Source organism: Pteropus alecto, unplaced genomic scaffold, assembly GCF_000325575.1.
Source record: "Pteropus alecto unplaced genomic scaffold, ASM32557v1 scaffold92, whole genome shotgun sequence".
In the NCBI taxonomy this organism is placed as follows: domain Eukaryota; kingdom Metazoa; phylum Chordata; class Mammalia; order Chiroptera; family Pteropodidae; genus Pteropus; species Pteropus alecto.
Window position 1 is genome coordinate 3,971,683 of NW_006432447.1, and position 22,659 is coordinate 3,994,341.

At 40.1% G+C, this 22,659-nt stretch overlaps 1 protein-coding gene across 12 annotated transcripts in view; it reads left to right on the forward strand.

Moving 5' to 3' along the window:
• Nucleotides 1-22,659, forward strand: part of DZIP1L (DAZ interacting zinc finger protein 1 like) — a 40,672-nt gene that overhangs the window by 3,608 nt on the left and 14,405 nt on the right. For all 12 annotated transcript variants that reach the window (XM_025043625.1, XM_015585820.2, XM_025043619.1 and 9 more), the window contains 7 exons: nucleotides 4,929-5,510; nucleotides 9,007-9,091; nucleotides 11,698-11,819; nucleotides 12,510-12,671; nucleotides 14,447-14,575; nucleotides 20,445-20,507; nucleotides 21,720-21,860. In XM_025043625.1, coding sequence (XP_024899393.1) covers nucleotides 5,010-5,510; nucleotides 9,007-9,091; nucleotides 11,698-11,819; nucleotides 12,510-12,671; nucleotides 14,447-14,575; nucleotides 20,445-20,507; nucleotides 21,720-21,860 — 1,203 coding nt within the window. In that variant the 5' untranslated portion in view covers nucleotides 4,929-5,009. The remainder of the gene's footprint in view (nucleotides 1-4,928; nucleotides 5,511-9,006; nucleotides 9,092-11,697; nucleotides 11,820-12,509; nucleotides 12,672-14,446; nucleotides 14,576-20,444; nucleotides 20,508-21,719; nucleotides 21,861-22,659) is intronic.

The following is a 22,659-nucleotide window of genomic DNA, read 5'->3' on the forward strand; positions in this document are numbered from 1 at the left end:
CACCCATAATGGCTCCTGTACTTTAAGCTTTCATTAGTAGCCCATGGGATTAAGCTATGAACATAGATGGTCCACAAATCAATCATTTTACTAAGTCTGAATGGCATTTTTCTCCAAGGAGTCCAAATTAAGAACTCCTAGCTCCATTCTTCCTCTTTATCCTAATGTTTGCTGGTTCATAGCCTCATTTCTCAAGACCCCAAGGATGTAGAATTTTGAGTCTGATATTCTAAGATTTTGACAGTTCTGCTCAGTTCAATAGCAATCTAGGCTACAGGTAATATGCTAGGGGCTGGAATACAAAGGACGTGAATAAGCCAAGGTCTCAGCCCTTGTGGATCTCATAGCTGGGAGAGTGGGGATGGGGTGAGGGGAGAAATGAGACAGACTGTCCTGGTAAGGCCACTCCTTGGTGCTTCCACAGCACCCTGCCCCAGCTCCTACCCTGGCACTCAACACTCTGTAGGGTAATTTCTGTGTATTTTTCTGTCTTTCTGGAAAACAAACACTGGAACCAGATACCATCTCTTACCAGTTGTGCGATTGTGGGAAAGTCACTTGCCCTCTTTGTTCATCTCCCAGTTTCTTCATCTGCATACTCGATTTTTGTGAGAATTAAATGGGTAATACATATAAAGCTTTATAACTGTGTCTGGAGCACACAGTTCCAGAACTGTTAACTATTTCTATTAACAATGGCAGGGACTGTTGTCTGGGTCACCATCAATCCTGAGTGTCAGTCACAGTGCCTGGCACTTAGTCGGGGCTCAGGAATCGTTTGCTGATGGGATGGATGAATGACTGCTGTATAGCCACCCTTCCTCAGACCACAGGTGGTGAGGGCGGCTAAAGAAGTATATGCTCTGTGCTCTGGGAGCCCTGGGGAGGATCAGGGAATTCTAACTGTGGGCCTAGGAGGGATTTATGGTGGCAATCGTGTATAAGAAAATACTTGAAAATTAGAAAAAAGGAGGCAGGTGATATGGTACATACATTCACCTTTAGTAGGAGCAGAAGGACATGGTGGAGGGCCATCTAAACCAAGAGGCAGCATAGCACATTGTCTAAGAGTTCAGACTCTGTAACCAGGCTGCATGGGTTTGGATCCTGCCTCCTATACCTGGGGCAAGCTTCTGCACTTATTTGTGGCTTAGATCATTATAATACCTCCTTGAGAGAGTATTCTGAAGATTACATGAGTTTTTCTTTGTAAAGCATTTAAAAACAGTGCCTATAAACAAATAGCCCGGATATATGAAAGTGTAGACAGCAAGCGATGTGGTAAGTAGGAGATGCAGCTAGAAAGGTAGTTTAGAAACAGTTCATAGAGGTCTTTGAATATCTTTGTAATAAATTTGGAATTAGCTCCCGAGGAACACATAAAATCCATTCCCATATGGCTGAATGGTGGCTGTCCCTTTTAAGCAGGGCATGCCCTCCCATTTGCCACAATCCACAACACTCCCTGTCCCAACCTACTGCAGTGGTTCTGAATTAATAAGTCTGGAGATCTGCAGTTCTCAAGGACCCAGGTGATGCTGGTTACTGCTGGTCCAGGGATCACACTTGAGAACCGCTGCCTAATTATATCTTGGACACTAAGATAGAGAATCGGTTGCCATGTATCATCAAGCTTGGACTGTGGTTTCTTTTATACCTGGCATGTTACCTGCATTTAATGCTACCTTCCTGGGCCTGGTGGAATTCTGATTTGAAATTTCTGGTATTATCAGTATTGGAAGGTTTGTTCTAAAGGTTCCAAGAGACAGATGGGCCTGTAAGAAAGAGATTTGGAAGCGGCTCAGGCTCAGCCTAAAGTAGGCCTACGATAGCTGAAGCTGCGGATATCCCTGAAGTCATGCCCAAGGAGAATGTGCAGGGAGAGATAGGTATGGGTGAACAGCAGAATATTACAGGGACACCGGCACACTCTGCCTTAAAGGAGGGGTGAAGTGTAGTAACCATTCAAGGAAGAGGCTGGAAGGAGTATTAAAAGGGGTGGGAGGAGAGCCGAGAGGATTGCCGATGGAGCGTTCTTGGCCTTATTGTTAGGAAGAGGATTGTGGGCAAACATCTGAGGCCAAAGCTTAAATAGTTAAACGGTGCATTCTCAGGTGAGCTCCTAGTCTGCAGGAGGACAGGAAGCAGGTGTCCTGTTACTCTTGCCCACAGCATGCCTGGTAACCTGCTGTTGTTCCAAGCCACGGCTTGTTGTGGCAATTGTCTCTGAGGCTCAAATGACACAGTTGTGTCTTGAAGCTGAGCATGGTGAGTACCATATCGCCTGCCTCCTTTTTTCTAATTTTAAATACTGTGACATGTTAAGTAGAAACGTACTGGTCTTCTCCTCATGCCATGGTCGGGATGCTTGTGGCTGGAGAGTCGTGATTTTGAAATATGAATTGGGGAAGAGTATTTGAGAAAGGGAAGCATAGAAGCTGAAATGGAAAAGGTAGGTCTGTGGCATCCTGTGGGCAGTCTTCCAGACCTGGTTTAGGGTTTGGACTTGGACTGTGGCAATAAGGAGCCACACTGAGTTCCTGGGTGGGCAGGACAGTGTGTGGTTAATACGCCTCGGTAGCCCCAGTGCCTGGCACCAGGCCTGGCCCAGGTAATCATGCTGTAAATGAGGGTGTAGTGAGTGAATGAATGAAGGAGTTTGAGGGATACAGGGTGATGATCTGATCAAAGCAAATTTTTAAGGCAAAGAGCCTCAAGAATCATGTTGGGTGGTTCAAAGTCCACAAGCTGTGGAGCCAGATGCACCTCTAACTGTATTTCAACTCTGGCCTCCCTATCTGAGGAGAGCCACATAACCTCTCCAGACATCAGTTTCCTTGTCTGTACAATGGGAACAGTAATAGCTGTTTGTAGGTTTGTAGTTAGAGTTTATAGCTGGCACAGAGCTGTTATTATTACTGAATGCCTTCCGCCTGCATCTCTTCTAGTTTTCACAGTATGCTGTGGGTAGGTAGGGCAGGCCTGTCACCGCCTTTCCCAAATGAAGACAGAGGCTCAGGGAGGTCCTTTCTTGGACGTCCTTCCCCTTTTTGCAGACCCAGCCTCACCATTTCTTCAAGGCCTTTCCTCTTCATGAGGTCAATGACCTTTCAATTCTCTGACTTTCTATTGCACTTAAAAGTTGGAATCACATGATCTAGAAAGAATTTGGTTAAATAGGGTCACATGCACTTCTTGTTGCCCCAGATTCTAAGTTCCTCAAGGGCAGAAATTATATTTTTTCTTTAAAAAATTATAAAAGTAATTGATGATGATGTAAGAACTTTAAATAGTATAGAGAAGTGGAAAATGGAAGATAAAGGACCTAACTTCTATTCCCATTCCCAGAGGTAACTGGTAACTATGGCTAATAGCCTGCTAATTTTTCTAGAGATAGTCTATGCTTATGAAATAATAATAACGAATCATAAATTAGTATATGTATTTTATTTAATTATGATTATACATGAATAACAAATAGAATCATTCATATATGTACATATACATATGTATATATGTGTATATAAATAAAATAATCATTATTGGTCTGTGAAAGGCCTGTCTATTTATCTATCTTTCTGTCTATCCATTTTCTACCCATGCACCATCCATCTATTCATTTATTTACTCCCATTGCCCTCCTCCCTCATAGGCAGCCATTCTAATGTGATATATCTATATCTATTTATATATATATTTAGACATATAGATAATTATGTGAGATATACATAGCTCCTTTATTTTTGCGAGTTACTATTAAATGTGATTATGTTATATCATTTAAACAGAAATAGAAAGATATATACATATATGTGATCATTATTCCATACCAGTACATGTAAAGCTGCTTTATTCTCATCAATAGCCTCGTCGTATTCCATTGTATAGAGATACCTTTTATAGCCCCTATTGTACTTTGTACTTTGTTTTTTTTTGTACTTTTTCTTATACTTTGCTATTACAAACAATACTACAATGATAGTTTTTGTACAAGCAGTTTTGCACACTTGTATGAGTTTATCTGTAGGATAAATTGTAATTCTTAGTAGTGGATTGTTTGTTTAAAATTTCTGTTGCTATCGTCAAATTAATCTTCAAAGAGAGAGAGCAGTTTTGATGTCTACCAAGAAAGTGGAGAGTAGAATCTGAATCACTGACAAAAAACTGGAGGTCTTTTCACTACACTATTAGATCTGAGAAAAATACTGTCATAGATTGAGCACAATTGCGTGCAGAGACATGGCCACTCTCTTAAGCACCATTGCCCCCACCCTCCTGTCTCCCCGCCACTCCTGCAGTGGTGGGCATCATTTCACTCACATCCCACGAGAAAACATAGACATATGATCACATCTTCCTTCAGGGAAAACTGGGAAATGTAGCCCATCCCTGTCCACTACAATCTGGTAATTACAGGAGAACAGGAGGGGATGTCGTGGACATTAGGTGGCTCTGCCACCCATGCGAATTGTTGGACTTTATCCTGAAGTCAATGTAGGGTTGCAGAAGGACCCACTTCTGCATTTGACAGTTTCCCCCGACAAAGACCTCTGGCAGTGGACTTGGGCATGGGGATGTTCACTGAGGACCTACTACGTGCCAGGTATTAGGCTGGGTGCTTCACCTTCCTCATTGCTAACCACAATCCTGTAAAGTGAGCCCCATGATCCCTGTGATCCCCAATGTACCTAGGAGGCTTAAAGACGTGAAGGAACTTGCCCAAGGTTGAGGGTCTGAATCCATATCTGTATGATGATAAAGCCTATATCCTTGCCTTCCATGCCTCTAGCCATGTTATCACATACCACGCATACTCCAGCTGTTGTTCAGATCCTTCACCTTACCCCACTTAAGCTCTTGCTGGCCTGGTGCATGGTACATGCAGCCCATGAATCTTGCCTAACTTGTACTCTCTTCTCATTTTCTAGGCCCTTTCTCAGCTCCTTTGCTTGCTGCCGTGGCCTTGGCGGCACCCGTCCCCAGTGATCAGCCCAGGGCTTCCCCTGCCCATGCAGTCTCCTGCTCACACTGCTGAGGGCCTCAGTGGTCCCCTCTTTGGGGCCTATGCACTCCCTACCTTCAAGTTCCAGCCTCGCCATGAGAGTGTGGACTGGAGGCGCATTAGCGCCCTAGATGTGGACCGCGTGGCACGGGAGCTAGACGTGGCTACCCTGCAGGAAAACATTGCTGGTGTCACCTTCTGCAACTTGGACCGGGAGGCCTGCAGCCGCTGTGGACAGCCTGTGGACCCAGCACTGCTCAAGGTGCTGCGCCTGGCACAGCTCATCATTGAGTACCTGCTGCACTGTCAAGACTGCCTGAGTGCCAGTGTTGCCCAGCTCGAGGCACGGCTGCAGGCCAGCCTGGGCCAGCAGGAGCGTGGTCAGCAGGAGCTGGGCCGCCAGGCTGACGAGCTCAAAGGTGTGCGGGAGGAGAGCCGCCGGCGTCGCAAGATGATCAGTACCTTGCAGCAGCTGCTCCTGCAGACAGGTGCCCACAGCTACCAAATGGTGAGTAATCTTGGCAGGGCAGGGAGAGTGGGAAGGCCATGCACCCAGCCTCTGGGCCATCTTGGTAGCACTGCTCTCTGAACCTTGAGACTGCTGTGGGCCATTCTCACTGGTTAGGAGCAGATTTTAGAGATTCCGATTATGGCCAGAGAGTCTGAGGGTGTCTGATCAGGTTCTATAGAGTGTGTGTATGTGTGTGTGTGTGTGTGTGTGTGTGTGTGTATGTGTGTATGGAGATTATACATGTACAGCAGGTGAGTGTGTGAAGGATTTATGTGCACATGTTTATAGAGAGGGTATATGTCTAGTGTTTGCATGTGAATGTATGGAGGAGGTGTGTACGTGCTTATGGAAAGAGGGAATATGTGTGTGTCTAATGTATGCATGTGAATGTTTGGAGGGTACATCTGTGTATGCCATGTGTGTGTATATGGAGTGGGTGGTGCGTAATATGTGCTTGTATGTGTGTACGAGTGTACATATAAAGATATATTTATGGTGTGTGAATGAATGAGGGTGTATATATGTCTAAGGGTGAGTGTATTTATGGAGGTGTGAATGTGTATGTATGTGTGTATATGTGAGGGGTTTGTGTATGAGAGTGTGGTATGCGAGAGTGTATTTAAGATGGGTGTTTGTGTGTAATCAATATGTGGCAAGGGACTGGTAGAATCAGGTTCACTCTGGAAAAGTGACTTCATTATTCAACCAAATGACAGTTACCCAGAGTGATATTTGAGCATTTGCACGTATTTTCATGGAAAGTGTGGATTGGAGACTGTTGACCTTTAATAAATTGTCATGGTAGGCAGGCTCTGTGCCAGGCTTTGAGGATGTAGGTGCAAGTCATGTTAGTTCAGGTTTTTAGGAAATCCATGGTTTGGGGTTGATGGGACAAAAGGAATCATTATCATATAATGTTAATTGTTGGAATGGTAATTGATATAATTTATATAATGTACTTATGATAAAAAAAAAAGGTCAGATCCCTTCAGTACTTAAGTGACATAATAGCCAATTTGGTTAGGCCAATAAAGAACTTATAGGGTAATTTAATTGAAAAATCCAGGGTCGTGGTGGCACTCAGGTGTGGCTTTGCCCCAGTAATCAGATGGCACCAGAACTTTTTTTTTTTTCCCTGCAGCTTTTGGCAATTCTTCCTCAGCGTGGATTCCATTCTTATAAAGAATCTTTACGTGGTACCAAGTTGGGCTACTGTAATGCCAATTGCTCATTTTACCAGATTTAAGGCTGACGTGACAGAGGACCTACTTTGGTCCCAGTAGCCCAGCCAGTATTTCAGTGTGTCTCCTATGTTTAGGTCTTCTATCCATCTCTGAACCAGTCACATGACCCTGGGAATGCAGGGCTCTGATTGGCTTTGGTCTAGGTCACATGTTCCATTGTAGACCATGGGGTGAACTGAAGCTCACGGCTTGAGAGTAAGGGAGAAGGTAATTCCCAGCAGAAAGTTGGGTTGCTATTATCAGAAGAAGAGGAAGTGGCTACTGTACTGCCAAAAATGAATAGCATTAATTTGGAGAAAGTACTGAGTAAGTAAATGACTGAGGAGCTGTGGGAGCACAGAGGAGGAAGGGGAGGAGTCTTCCTGAGGTGGTGTTTAAACTGAACCTTGAATGTTGAGCACAGTTTTGTAAAGGAGTGTTATGGGCAGAGACAGCCAAGGTACTAGTGTGAGAAGGGTGCTCCGTGTGATGGCTTTGGAGTGGCCCGAGGTGGGGTTTGGCCTGAGGGGGACTGTGATGAGAGATGTGGCAGGGGAGGATAGCAGAGCCAGGTCCTGGTGGCCTTGAATGCTATGATAGAGTGTTTTAGTCTGAAGTCAATGGTGGCTGTCCAACTTCAGGTGCCTTGTTTGTGAGTGTCCTGCTTGAGGTGGGAATGGGGAAGCAGGGAAGAACGGGATGAGGGAAAGGGCTTATAATTTGGAATAAGATGCCTTAAAAAATATATCCTACCCCACCCAATTCATATTCCTTCTGAAAACTAGAAACCCGTTTGTGTTACTTTAGAACTCCAGACTGGGTTAGTGTGTCAATCCAGGTTGTGTCTGTTTGGATTAAGTTTGACTATGGCTGGCAGAAAAGCCCTTCTGAAAACTAGAAACCCGTTTGTGTTACTTTGGAACTCCAGACTGGGCTAAGTGTGTCAATCCAGGTTGTGTCCGTTTGGATTAAGTTTGACTATGGCTGGCAGAAAAGCTCAAATCATAATTGTTCGAATCAGTTCAAAGTTTATTTTTCTCTCTTATGAACACAGTTTACGGGTAAGTAAATCGGGGCTGGTATGTAATGCCATAACCATCAATGGGACATAACCAGTTCTTTATGTTTCTCTGCCAGCCTTGTCATCTGGCTTCTGCCTCACAGTCCAAGATAGCTGCCTGAATTCCACCTCTCAAGTCTACATTCTGTTCAGCAAGAGGAGGGAGAGTGAGGAATGTCATAACTCTTTCTTTAATGACACCTTCCAGAAGTTTCATATACCACTTCTGCTTGCATATCATTGGCCAGAATTTAGTCCCATGGCCATATCTGGTTACAAGAGAGGCTGGGACATACAGTGTTTATTATCATTAGCTTCATGATCAGCTATAAATCAGGGTGTCCGTTACTAAGGAAAAAGGGAAAATGGGTATTGGAGACAACTGGCAATTTCTGTCACATTTGCCCTTTTGTAAAGATTGCAATATGCCCTCTTACTCTGATTGACTGGTTACGGCAGCCTGCACAGCTGTGTTGGAAGAATTTTGAAGTTTTACAGTGAAAAAACGATATGATAAATTGGCAGTGTCTAAAATGCCTTAGGAAAGTGACGTAAAATTAGAGATGTTATTATTTGCTATCCTCTGCTGTGGTGGTTCTCAACACATTGGGGTGGGACTTGGACATTTATAAAAACCCTTTTTATTATGGAAAGTTTTAAACATATATGAACATAGAGAGAATAATATAATGAACCTTCATTTACATACTACCCAACCCAATAGTTATCAACTCATGGCCAATGTTGTTGTATTTGTTCCCCTACCCGCTTTTCCTCACCCTAGATTATTTTGAAGTGTATTAGTCATGATTTTAACTGTAAAGATTTCAGTTTGTATTTCTAAAAGACAAGGACTCCCACTTTTAAACATTAACACAATGCCACATATATATGATACAATGTTAATCAATAGAATGGTAATTGATATAATATTAATCATGATAAAAAGGGTCAGAATCCTTTCAGTAGTGACAGAATAGCAATCTAACCTGGCTTAGGCCAATAAGGATATATACATCTTTAGGCCAACATATATATATCTTTTTTGCAGGGGTGGATGTTGATATTGCTACCTTACTTAGTAAGTCAAATTCTGCATTTCTGAAGCAGCTCAGAGGTCCCAAGGTAATGGAACTTTTGATATAGGGAGAATCCCAGGCTGGTTCAGATGATCTAATCCTGCACTTCCCACTACTTCCCCTCTGTGTAGTGCCACCTGTGTGACAAGACGTTCATGAATGCCACCTTTCTCCGGGGCCACATCCAGCGCAGGCATGGGGGCATGGCGGAAGGTGGTGAGTCTAGGTGGCCTTTCTGGCACTGTGGAAGGACCGCAGCTGGACTTCAGAGGGTGGAGGGTGTAATACCAAAGGTGTATGCCCTCAGTTAAAGATGGGGTGATCCCATCATTTACAATGGGGAATCCCCCATGGGGCTGAGAGGGTTTCTGACCACATGTGTAGAGAAAGAGGGCTAGGAGTCAGACAGGCAGAATCCGGTTTTAGCTTTGCCCCTTTCTACTATGTGACCATGGTCAATCATTCCCCCTCTGAATCTCAGTGACTTTCCCTGTGAGTGGGCCTTACCCCCTCAACCTTCTGTTATATAAATATATAAATCCCATTAATTAAAACCTTCTGTGACGCTGGTATTCTCTCATGCTAACTATGAATGAGCTTAAATGGAGTTAATGAGCAGTCAAAGCAGGTCTTGGACTTTTTTATGTACATGAGCTTATTATGATGTGACTACTTTAATTTTACTGTTTCAAATTCCAAGATGAATAGCAAGCTGTATGTTTCCCAGATAGAGAGATTTGCATACTTTATATCAATTTTTGAGATTCAATGAGAAATACTTGTTGAAACATAAAAATATAAAATAAATATATAAATCCCCTTAATTAAAACTTTTATTTCCTATTCAAAGAAAAGACAGAGTTTTAAAATAGCACTATTTACCTAGTTACTATGTATTTATTCCATATCTATTTCTGCTTGGTTCTGCATGAGAGGCTGCTAAAGAAAAACAGATTTTCCACATCTTAAATATTTTTTGATAAAATTATGTGTCTTTAAAGAGATATTAATACACCTGTATTTACTGCAGCATTGTTCTTACTAGCTAAGATGTGGAAGCAACCCAAATGTCCATTGATAGGTGAATACATAAACAAATTGTGGTGTATATTCAGCCTTGAAAAGAAAGAAAATTCTGACATATACTACAATATGAATGAACCTTGAGGACAAATCAGTTACAAACACACAAATACTATATGATTCCACTTACATGAGATACCTAGAGTTGTCAAATTCATAGAAACAGAAAGTAGATTGGTGGTGGGCCGGGGCTGAGAGCTGGAGAATGGGGAGTTAGTATTTAATGAGTGCAGAGTTTCTTTTCTACAAGATGAAAAGAGTTATGGGGATGGGTGGTGGCGATGGCCGCACATCATTATGAATGTATTTAATATCACTGAAATGTACACTAAAAATGGTTAAGTTGGTAAATTTTATGTTACATGTATTTTGCCACAATAAAAAAATTGGAAAAAATGCCTTCAATATAGAAAGTTTAAATACAAGAAGGTAGAGAAGAGAAAACAAAAATTATGGACAATATCCCGTGGTTAATATTTTGGTGTATTCTCTGTCATTATTTTTCTGTATACATATATAATTGTACCGTATGCAGTTTTGACTATTTTTTATTTTCAATTAAGAATATATCACATTTTCCAATGTCATTAAATCATCTTTGAAAACATGATTCTAAAAGGCTGAATATTATCATATGGCTACATAATTTATTTCACAGTTGAATTATGTCATTATTTACACAGGTTACTCAAAAATTTTCCTACTATAAACCACATGATGATCAATTCTTGTATGTGCATTTTTGAATATATTCTTATTATTTCTTTAATGTAAAGTGATGCAAAGAAAGGGAAAAGATGTTCTTAAGGCAACTTTGCTACTTCATGTTCATGACCTTTTATTCTCAGGCAGCTGGCTTCTCAGATACCCCAGCTCTCCACACTCACGTCACATTATTAACCCAAATCAATTTCTACCACATCTAAAAATTGCTTGTTTCCAAAAAGTCCCATCTGAGAAAAGCCATATCTCTTTTCAAAGAAAGGCTTAGAGTTTTAATAACAGCACCATGTATCTAATAATCATTAAATGTACTTTAAAGAGTAACAAATATACAAGTACAATTGGTATCTTTTTCATTAACCCTTAACTCTTGCTTTATCAGTATGTGGTTTAGTTAGAAAGTTCTTTTATAATTCATCCTGAATCTTTTTTTTTACTTAAAAAACTTAAAGTACACACTTAAACCTACCTGGGCTAAAATGTTCCTGCATAATACATTCTGTCTTTCTTTCATCTGAAATTTAAAATTCTATTTAAATTATTGAAAAAAATGAACTCAAAACTAAAAGTATTTTTAGTATTCTCTGATTACTGTCAGGATACATAGATACGATCTTTGTATTAATAATTAGCATGTACATGCTATTTGGTGTTCTGCTTCTGTTACTCTAATAATTTTGCATTCACATTTCCATATGTCAGTACTATTAAAATAGTTTTAAATGACAGCAGTAGTTCACATTTATTGAGCTGTCATGCCAGGCACTATACAAAGCACTTCGCATGATCACATTTCATCCTCAAAACCCCTCTCAGTTAGGTGCTATTATTATCTCCATTTTTCAATTTGAGGAAACTGAGGGTTAGAGGTTATGTTATTTGCCCAAAGTCAGTGTACAATGTGAGTTGCAAAGCTGGTCTCAGACCAAGGTGTGATTGATTACACAGGCGAGGAGCTACACTCCACTGAATATTTCACTTAAACTGATCACCCTCCCTTTGCATGGACTGCACAGGAAAACAGAAGAAGCAGGAACAGCCAGTGGAGGAGGTGTTAGAAGAGCTGCAGGCCAAGCTAAAGTGGACCCAAGGGGAGCTGGAAGCCCAGAGGGAGGCTGAGAGGCAGCGGATGCTTCAGGTAGGCGTGGAGAAGAAATGTCAGGGGACTCGGTCATGAACAGCCCAAGAAACTCAGGATGCACACGTCTCCCGCAGGGCCAAAATTCTGGCTGGTCTCCTGGGGTTGGGAGTCAGAGTTAGGATGGATCTTCCTGAAGGTGGTAAATGATTTTAGGTCGTCTGGGAAGGAAAAGTCAATCATTTGTTGGACCTGTCTGGCTAGAACCAGAGCAGGGAGATGCAGTTTCCTGAATTCTTCAGCACCCTCAGAGGGAATTTGAACCTGAATTCTAACATTTTACACTACACTCTGAGTTTACTCTTTGAGGACAAAGATGAGGTTCTATACTGAAAGCTCCAGAATCTAGCTCAGAGGAGGTACTCTATAAATATTTGTAAAATGAAAATACATAAACTTGCCTTACTCATTCCTTCATTTATTCATTCATCATTCATTCCTCAGCATTCATAGCATCAGCTATGCCAAGCATTGTGAGGAATAGAGAGGAAAGACGTGATCCCTATCCTCAAGGGACTTTACATTTCTGATAAGACTTGGCCCACTCCAAGTCCAACCAATGGGGACAGTGGGACGAACGTTATTTGGATCTCCATAGTGACTTGTAAGGACAAGGGACCCTAGCAGTTTCTCAGTAAATATGTCGTAATGTAGAATTAATGATTCCATTGTTCTTGTCGTTCTTTGTAGGAAGCAGAGATCACTCGTCAGAGGGAAATAGAAGCTAAGAAAGAATTTGATGAATGGAAAGAAAAAGAGCGGGCCAAGCTATATGGAGAAATAGACAAGCTTAAAAAATTATTTTGGGATGAATTTAAAAGTGTTGCCAACCATAACTCTACACTAGAGGAGGTACCCAACATTCTTTTGTTGAAAATCTGCTTCTTCTTCTTTTGTTGAAAATCTGCTTATTTGTTCTAAAATTCATTTCTTTGTACTAGTTGTATTTCTTCTGCCACTGTAAGGCCAGATACCAGAGGCCAGTGCCTGGGATTGAATTCTTGCTTTATCATACACTAGCTGTGTGGCCTTGGGCGAGTTCCTTAATCTTCCCATACCTTAGTTTCTTTTCGTAAGACAAGTTGCTGAAAGGGTTAAGTTAGTACATAAATAGCACTTAACATTATCTGGTATATAGTTAAGAACTCTGTAGATACTATCCTTATTTTTGCAGAGGGCTTTCATCACTGGAGAAGAAATGAGGCAAAATTTAAACGAATGTATTTTTCTCTCAATAATTATTTGTTGAGTGCTAGCTACCTGGTAGGCACTCTGTGGGGACTGTGGAAATTACACACAATAGGTAACATTTACTCACTGTGTTTACTGTTTTCTGGCTCCTATGCAGAACACGTTATATACACTGATTTTGAATCCTCATAACAACCAAACATTCATAACATACTCACAAAGATACATCATTAGTTTATCAATTTCTTAAAAAAAATTTTTTTTGAAAAGCTATTAACATTCCTACTTTACAGGTGAAGTCATTGAGGTCATATAACTTGCCCAAGGTCACACAGCTGTTAAGAGTTGGAGCCGGGATTTGAACCTAGTTCTTTAAACTTCAAAGCCCCTGCTTTTCTACTGGATATACTATCAAATTTATTCAGGAAAACCTTACTAATGTTATTCCTAGACTGTATTTTCCCATATAAACCTGTATAACTAAAACTGTATCTGGGTAAAAATTTTGAGGAGAAATACTTTCCGAATGTATTTAGCTCCTGTGGGCCCTCCTGACATCAAGGAAAATCTTTTCTTGTTTTCGAAAATGAACTGTCAAATAGTGTTTCTCACAGCCATTTCACGTTTTGCCTATAGAAACACATAGGCAACTTTCCAGAAGGGGATTGTCGTAGAATATGCCTGAAGTCTTGGGTGATCCATCATCTCAGTCTGAGACTGAAAGGGGGTGGGGTTGAAATGAGCGCTCTGTGTGTGCGTGTGTGTGCGTGTGTGTGTGTGTGTGTGTGTGTGGTTATCTAGAAATTTGATAGATAGGTATTGATTTGAACTTGGAGTTGTTCAGAAACTATCTCAGCAAGGATCAAAAGGTTACTTTTGGTTAGGAAATTCTGAGTTTTGCCAAATGAGGACATAATTCTTATCATCCATGGTTTCCTTTTAACTTGGGTCACATTCTTCTAAATTGGAACATCCAATTTTTTTTCTTCTCCCCTGTAGGACTGCTTATGTGCTTATGTCGTGTGTCTTACTCCTTTTTCCTCTCACTTGACATTTTACTATTTTACTTTTATTAAAGTATAGGAATCAAACTGGATACAAAATTCTCAGTGTAGTTGTTATTTTGTTAACATATTTTTTAAAATTCTAGGGGAAAAAAATAAGATTTCGTTTAGAGTGATTGTAAAAAACACTGTAAGACAGTCCATTTTCTGTCCTTCCATGGGAAATTGCTTTTCCTGTGCAAGGCCCGAGGTCTCAGGAGAATCCCAGAGAAGGGGAACATGGACTTGTGTGAATATTCACTGGCAGATAGCTAGTGAGGACAAGTGTGTGGTGGGGGTATGGTGTGCTTCTCTGGCACTGCCCAAGGTATGAAAAAAACAACATCGTGATTAGATTTTCATCTAAATAACACGATTCCCTGGCCTTTTCAGAAACTAAAGGCACTACAGTCCCACAGTGTGATGGGATCCAACCTCGGGTCGCTGCGGGATGAGGAGTCTGAGGAGAGACTCAGGCAGGCACAGGAGCTCCGGGCCATGAGGGAGAAGATAGAGGTTCAGGTGAGCTGATGTCCCATGCCTTTCTCCTGAGAGCCAGCCGAGAACCATGTTGTCTTATAACTAAGTTTCTCGCTTTGGCTTTGTGGTTTTAGGGAAGTTGAAAGACATTAAAATTCTATTTTTTCAGACCTTTTGCCAATACATGAAAGCATAGAAGAGGGTTCTTGCAGTGCTCAGTGCAAGACTGGTGACATGCATGTTTGTAATACCAGATTTATCTGGGATCTTTTTCAAAATACACAGCTATGTCTCTTATTGGACACCTTTGCCCTCATTTTGACTCTAACCCAGTTAAAAATAACATTCAGAAAGTGTGACAACCTCCTGGATTGAAGATATTTGGGATGAATCTAGTGGTGTGATGGTAAATATTTAACAGCTGGTTCTCTGGAACTAAAAAAAATCTTTGATTTGTAGCATTTGCCATTTTCTGTGGTGTAAATATTCCATGGACATGGAATTGGGAAGACTTGTGTACAGTCTGATCTTACAAGACGGTAGGAGGTAGCTCTGGCCACCACTGGCCAGAATCTTAAAATAGTCCAGTTATGTATGATCTGTGTCATTGATAATTCCATGGCAAGAAAGACAATTGGCACAGTCATTAAATCATGTTGTGCTTCTCTTTCTGCCCTCTAAGATTGCTAAGGAGATTGATGTCTAATTAACAGAAGTAAAGTGTTTTCTACTGCTTGATGTTTCACATATACAAAGCTGTTCTTTTTCTATGAACTCTGTTCACATCCTTCACCTGTTTTTCTATTGATTTCCTTATCAATTTGACAGTTTGTATAGTGTATGGAAATTAACCTGACAGACACTTCATTGTTCTTGTTGAGTCCACTTTTCTATTGGTCCTATTTTCTCCACTTTTCTATTGGTCCTTCAACTTTGTTTACTGTGGTTTTGGCCACATGAAATTAATAATGTGGTAAAAATTATCAAATTATCAATCTTTTATTTATGGTCTCTTTGAGATTTAAAAATAAAATATTCCTGTATTTTATTTTAGTACTTTTATGGCCTCATTCATTCATTCATACCACTTAAGTGAGGTATGATTGACATATAAAAAAGTTGTACCTATTAAATATATAAAACTCAATGAGTTTGGGCATAAGTAAACTATCCTATGGAACTATCACCACAATCAGGCCATAGATATATTAATCACCTCTCAAAGTTTGCTCCTACCCTCATTATTATTATGACCATCATCATTGTTATTTTTTCTGTGTACGGTAATAATACTTAACATAAGATCTACCTTCTTAGCAAGTTTTAAGTATACAATACAATATATATATCATGCATAATAAACTTTTGACCATAACCTTTGGCCATAACCTCCTGATTTTCAACTCTTCTTAACCTTTGGCAATCACCATTCTTCTCTCTGTTTTGTTTCTGTGAGTTTGACTATTTTAGACTCCACATATGAATGAAATCATGCAGTGTTTGTTTTTCTGTGGCTGGCTTATTTCACTTAGCATAATATCCTGTATGTTCAACCATGTTGGCACAAATGGCAGGATTTTCTTCTTTTGTAAGGATGAATAATATTTCAGTGTTTGTATATACTACATTTTCTTTATCCATTCATCTGTAGGTGGATTGTTAGGTTTTCATATTTTGGCTATTGTGAATAATGCTGCAATGAGCATGAGAGTATAGGTTTCTCTACAAAATCCTGATCTTAATTTCTGTGGACCAATACCAGGAAGTAGGATTGCTGGATTATATGGTAGTTCTATTTTTAATTTTTTACAAGAGAAAAACAAATAGATGTTTATTAACATGTATATATCATGTATAATGGGAGCTACCCAGGGAAAATGAGTAACTTTTTCTGTTTTTAATATTTTGAGGAGCCCCCATGCTGTTTTCATAGTGGAGGCACCAATTTACATTCCCACCAACAGTGCACAAGGGTTCCCTTTTCTCCACATCCTCATCAACTCATGTTATCTTTTTTTTTTTTCATAATAGCTATATCAATAGGTGTGAAGCGATATCTCATTGTGGTTTAATTTGAATTTCTTTGTTGATTAATGATGTTGACACCTTTTCACATAACTGTTGGCCATTTGTATGTCTTCTTTGGAAAAATGTCTATTTGAGTCCTTTGTCCATTTTTAAATTGGGTTATTATTATTATTTTTTGCTATTGAGTTGTACGAGTTCCTTATATTTTGGATATTAATCCCTTAGCTGATATATAGTTTGCAAATATTTTCTCCCTTTCTATTGGTTGTTTTTCATTTTTTTGACTGTTTCCTTTTCTGTACAGAAACTTTTTAGTTTGATGTAGTCTCACTTGTTTACTTTTGTTTTTGTCGTCTGTGCTTTGGTGTCACATCCAAAATAATAATTGCCAAGACCAATATCAAGGAGCTTTCTCCCTATGTTTTCTTCTAGGAATTTTACAGTTTTAAAACTTAAAAAGATCTTAAATTCAAGTTTTTAATCTATTTTGAATTGATTTTTGTGTATGGTGGAAGATATTGGTTCAATTCATTCTTTTGCATATATTCATTTTTTCCAACACCATTTATTGAAGAGATTATCTTTTCCCCATTTTGTATTCTTGGTGCCCTTGTTGAAGATGACTTGGCCGTTGATGTATGGATTTATTTCTTGGTTTTGTGTTCCGTTCCATTCTGTTTTATGCTAGTACTATACTGTTTAAATTACAATAGCTTTGTAATATAATTTGAAATCAGTAATATAATTTGAAAATATTTCCAACAGTTATTTTTTGAGTGGGATCTTTAGAGTTTTCTGTATATTAGATCATGCCATCTGCAAACAGAGATACTTTACTTCTGTCTTTCAAATTTGGATGCTTTTTATTTCTTTTTTTGCCTGATCGCTCTGGCTAGGACTTCCATTACTATAGTGGACAGAAGTGGTGAGAGTGGGCATCCTTGTGTCACTCCTGATCTTGGAAAAAAGTGGTCAGCTTTTTTACTGTTGAGTATGATATTAGATTTGGGCTTGTCACATATGGCCTTTATTATGTTGAGGTATGTTTTTTCTATACCCAATTTGTTGAGAGTTTTTATCTTGAAAGAATGTTGAAGTTCATCAGGTGCTTTTTCTATATCTATTGAGATAATCATATGATTTTATCCTTCATTCTGTTAATGTAGTGTATCACATTTATTGACTTGTGTATGTTGAAATTCTTGCAACCTGGGGATGAATCCTGCTTGATCATGGTATATGGCCTTTTTAATGTGCTGTTGAATTTGGTTTGCTTGTATTTTATTGAAGATTTTTTCATCTATATTCATTAGGGATATCGGCTTATAATTGTTTTTTTTTCTGATAGTGTCTTTTGATAAGAGTAATATTGGCCTCATAAAATGAGTTTGGAAGTATTCTTTTCTCTTCAATTTTTGGGAAGAATTTGAGAAAATTTTGCATTCATTCATTAACTGTTTGGTAGAATTCACGAATGAAGCTATATGATTCTGGGTTTTTCTTTGCTGGGAGATTTTTGATTACCTATTCAATCTCCTTACTCCTTATTGGTGTGTTCAGATTTTTATTTCTTTATGATTCATTCTTGGTAAGTTGTACATTTCTAGGAATTTATCCACTTCTAGATTATCCAGTTTGCTGGTGTATAATTGTTCCTGGTAGCCTTGTTATCCTTTGCATTTCTGTAGTACCAGTTGTAATGTCTCCATTTTCAGTTCTCATTTTACTTGAGACTTCTCTCTCTTTTCTTAGTCTCGCTAAGGCTTTGTTAATTTTGTTTACCTTTTAAAAAAACAACTCTTAGTTTCGTTAATCTTTTCTATTGTTTTTTAATTCTCTATTTTATTTTTATCTGCTCTAATCTTTATTATTTCCATCTTTTTGCTAACTTTGGGCTTAGTTTCTTCTTTTTCTAGCTCTTTGAGGTATAAAGTTAGGCTGTATTAGAACTTTTTTCTTAATGTAGAAGTTTATCACTATAAACTTTCCTCTTAGAACTTCTTTTACTGCTTCCCATAAGCTTTGGTATGTTGTATTTCCATTTTCATTTGTCTCAAGATATATTTTTTTGTTTCCCTTTTGTTTTCTTCTTTGACCATCGTTTGTTTAGGAGTGTGTTATATGTTGTTTGATTTCCACATATTTGTGATTTTTCTTCTCCCCCTCTTGTTATTTATTTCTAGTTTCAAATTATTCTGGTTGGAAAAGATTAACTTGATATGATTTCAATCTTAAATTGGTGAGGCTGTTTATGGGCTAACATATGATCTCTCCTAGAGAATGTTCCTGTGCTCTTGAGTATTCTGCTTCTTTTGGATGGAATGTTCTCTTTTGGATGAATACGTCTCATAGGTTCATTTGGTATATAGTGCTTCTGTTCCAGCATCCTCTTTCCTTACTGATTTTCTGTCTGGATGATACAGCCATTGTTGAAAGTGGGATAATGAAGTCCCTTACTATTACGGTATTGCTGTCTGTTTCTCCCTCAGTTCCGTTAGTATTTACTTTATATATTTAGGTGCTCTGATGTTGGGCGTCTATAGCTTTACAATTGTTATGTCCTCTTGAGGAATTGATCCCTTATCATTATATAATGACCTTCTTTGTCTTTTGTGACTATTTTTGACTTCAAGTCTATTTTGTCTGGATTTAAGTATAGCTACCTCTGTTCTCTTTTGGTTACCATTTTCATGAAATATCTTTTTCCATCTCTTCAGTTTCAGGTATGTTTGTTCTTAAAGGTAAAGTGAATTTCTCATAGGTAGCATATAGTTTGGATTTTTTTTTTTTAAATCTATTCAGCCACTCTACATTTGTCGATTGGAGAATTTAATCCATTTAAATTTAAAGTAATTGTTAACAGATAAGGACTTACTATTGCCATTTCGTTAATTGTTTTCAGACTTTTTTGCAGTTACTTTGTTCTTTTCTTGCTGTTTTCCTTTGTGATTTGATGATTTCTTTTTCGTAGTGGTATGCTTTGATTCCTTTCTCTTTATGTTTTGCATTTGTGCTACAAGTTTTTTCTTTGTGATTAATGTGAGTCTTACCTAAAACATTTTATAGTTACAGCAGCCTATTTTAAGCTGATAACAACTTAACTTCAATTGAATGCCAATACTTTACACTTGTACTTTTTCTCTTTTCACACGTTCTGGTGTCCACAAGCCACCCAATAGGATCTACTGCTGATTGTTGAGATTTGTGTGCCAGTGCCCCATGCCAAGTCAGCCATGCCAATTCCCTCAGTTCTGGGTAGGATGAGACAGAGTGGGTCTCCTGGACAGCATTCCTCAAGGCTAGGGCAGTTAGGTGCTCACTCACTCTCACTTTCCCCTGTGCGAAGTATTGTGGGCTGAAGGGGTCTCTCTTGTCACCAAGCTGTGCTGCTGTGGGGGAGAATTGATGCAGGTAAAGTGAAATTGTTTTTCTCCTCTTCAATGTGTCTGTTCTCAGATTTCTTGCTCCATCGAGGTTCTGGAACCTCTCAGCTGGATTCCCCGGCTCCCAGAAAGATATTCTCATCTCTGGGTGGTTTGAGAGCTGGAACCTCCCATTTTACCACCTTGCTTACGGTCACTCCTATTTTTTATGTTTAAATGTTTGACGCACCTAGAATTTATTTTGGTTTAAGATATGAAATAAGGATCCAAGTTCATATTTTTTTTTTGGCCAGCTAGCTACTTGTTTGAACAGTATTAGTCAATAATCTATCTTCTCCCAGACTAAGAGTCCATATTTTTCCCCATCTTTCTCTGGGCTTTCCATCCTTTTCATTGCTCTGTGTCCCTAATCATGAGGCAGTACTTTTTAATTTCTGTAGTTTTATAATATATTTTAATATCTAGAGGGGTCCATTTAATAAACTGTTAATCTTTTTCAGAAAACAGAATGGAAGAGAAAATTGAAGGAACTGCAGGAGGAGCATGCAGCTCAGAAGAGAGAGGTAGCTTTCATTGGGTGGTCTGGGGACCTTGGTTTCTGTGACCTCCTTTCATCCATCAGCACACCATCTTTCCCCCCACCTAAAACTGATGGGCAGATATTTTGTTGCTGATACCGTTCCTGGCTGCTGACCTGCATCAATATACAAGAGGTTCAGCTGCCAAGACAACGGCTTCCCTGACCAGGAATAGTGGCCTCCAGGCCTTCTCTTCTGAACCCCACACATCCTTTACTCTGTGGTTCTCTTGGCAGGAACCCCTTCAGTCCCTCCAAGGAGAGTTGTGCTATAAACCTCAGATGAATTGTCTGGTCATTTCATATTTGGGCCCTTCTTTGAAATTCTACCCAGGAGAGAACTAAGTGGTTGTGGACCTCAGTGATAGTTCAGGTGGGGCACTAATGCAGGGGCTCAGATACTGAGACCAGTGAATGGACCCGTAGCGGGCCTCAGAGATAATAGCTTCTATAAAAATGGGCAGAGATAATAGCTTCTATAAAAATGCCCCTGAGGAGGAGGCAATTTGAAGGGGAAGCCGATTAACAAGAGCCCTGCAGAGAGCTCAGAGGTGAAAGTGCTTAGATCAGAGTCCAGCACGCAGTAGTCATCCCCACTCCAGTTATCCCATCTGATGGTTTTATTTTATTTGAAACATCCTAAAATGGGAAACACGTGCATATTTTTTCTAAAAACAGAAGAAATATATTAAGGTGCACTGAGTAAAGTTATGCTCCCACTTCGTCTCCATCTACCTGTCCCAACACCCCTCCCCCACTGTTTTCTTGCATACTCTTCTAGAATTTCTTTATGCAAATATCAATAAATAGTCTCATTTTCTCTTTGCTCTTACACCGTAGGTCGTATGTTACCACATTTTCGTCACCTTTCATTCTCACCTGAAAATATCCATTTGATGATTTTTGAATGACCTCGACTTGTCTGTCAGTGGATGGCCACACCTGACAGAGATCCCTTTTGCCCTGATCTTAGGGACTTGCATTCAATTCTCATTCCTCCTCAAGCATAGCTTGAAAATATCTCCAAACTGGAAGGTAGTCGGTCTTGTTAGAGAGCCACCTGTCCAGGTCTGGAAACCCTCTACCCTGCTTCAGGTGAAACCCTGACTAGCATGGCCTATAGTTGCAGACCCCGTAGACACTGGGCACTCAGAGGTCCCTGCAGCATTTGACCGAACCACCATCCTGTGCCCACCAGTTGCAGGAGGAGAATGAGAGGCTCCAGGCCTCCCTGTCTCAGGATCAGAGGACAGCGGCTGCCCAGTCCCAGCGCCAGATCAATGCCCTCCGCACCCAGCTCCAGGAACAAGCCAGGCTCATCGCCTCCCAGGAGGAGATGGTAGGTCTTTCCCTTCTTCCAGCCAGCCTCTGGTGCCCCCAGGCCTCTTCTCTGCGAGGATCTCCTTAGATTCTTCTGGACTCATCGGCATTCGTCTCATTAGCCAGGTTCTTTAAGGAGAGAGAAGAGTCCTCAGGATTGAGGGGTGCAAAGTGATGAGGATGCTGCCTGCCTCCCTCCAGGCTGAAAATGTGCCCATCATCCCCGGGGCTTCTGGCAGATGGGTTCTCTAATACCACAGACTGTATTAAGTGCTAGCACCTGGCTGATACTTCGCTTATTGACTCATTTAAACCTCATGACTGCCCTTCAAGGTAGACATTACCTTCTCCTTATTGTCACTTGACAGATGATGAAACAGGCCGGAGAACTCAAGTGCCTCACTGGAGTCTATACAGGGCACTCTTTAGCGACAGGACTAAGATTCAACCCCAGCCAGGCAGGTGGAATGCAAAATTTCTGCTCTTTTCACTGTGTTCTCAGACATAGTTTCTTAACCAATACCCATTTCATCAATTAACAGCCTCTGATGAGGTGGTCAAGTAAACTAGTGTGATGAAAAGGCACTTACTAAGTACCCCTCTCCCAGACCTGGCCCCTGTGACTCTTCTTCACCTGTTGCTGATAAGTCTCTGCCCAGCTTGGGCTCAGCTTCCCACTTCCGCGTGCCAGGTCTGTGGAGAAGAGTAGAAGTGTATCTTTCCCCAGCTGGGCCCCTCCTGTGGCCTCAGGTCCTCGCCATGGTTCTGACACCAGCCTCCACATGGCTTCCCTGGGCTGAACACACAGTTACTACCTA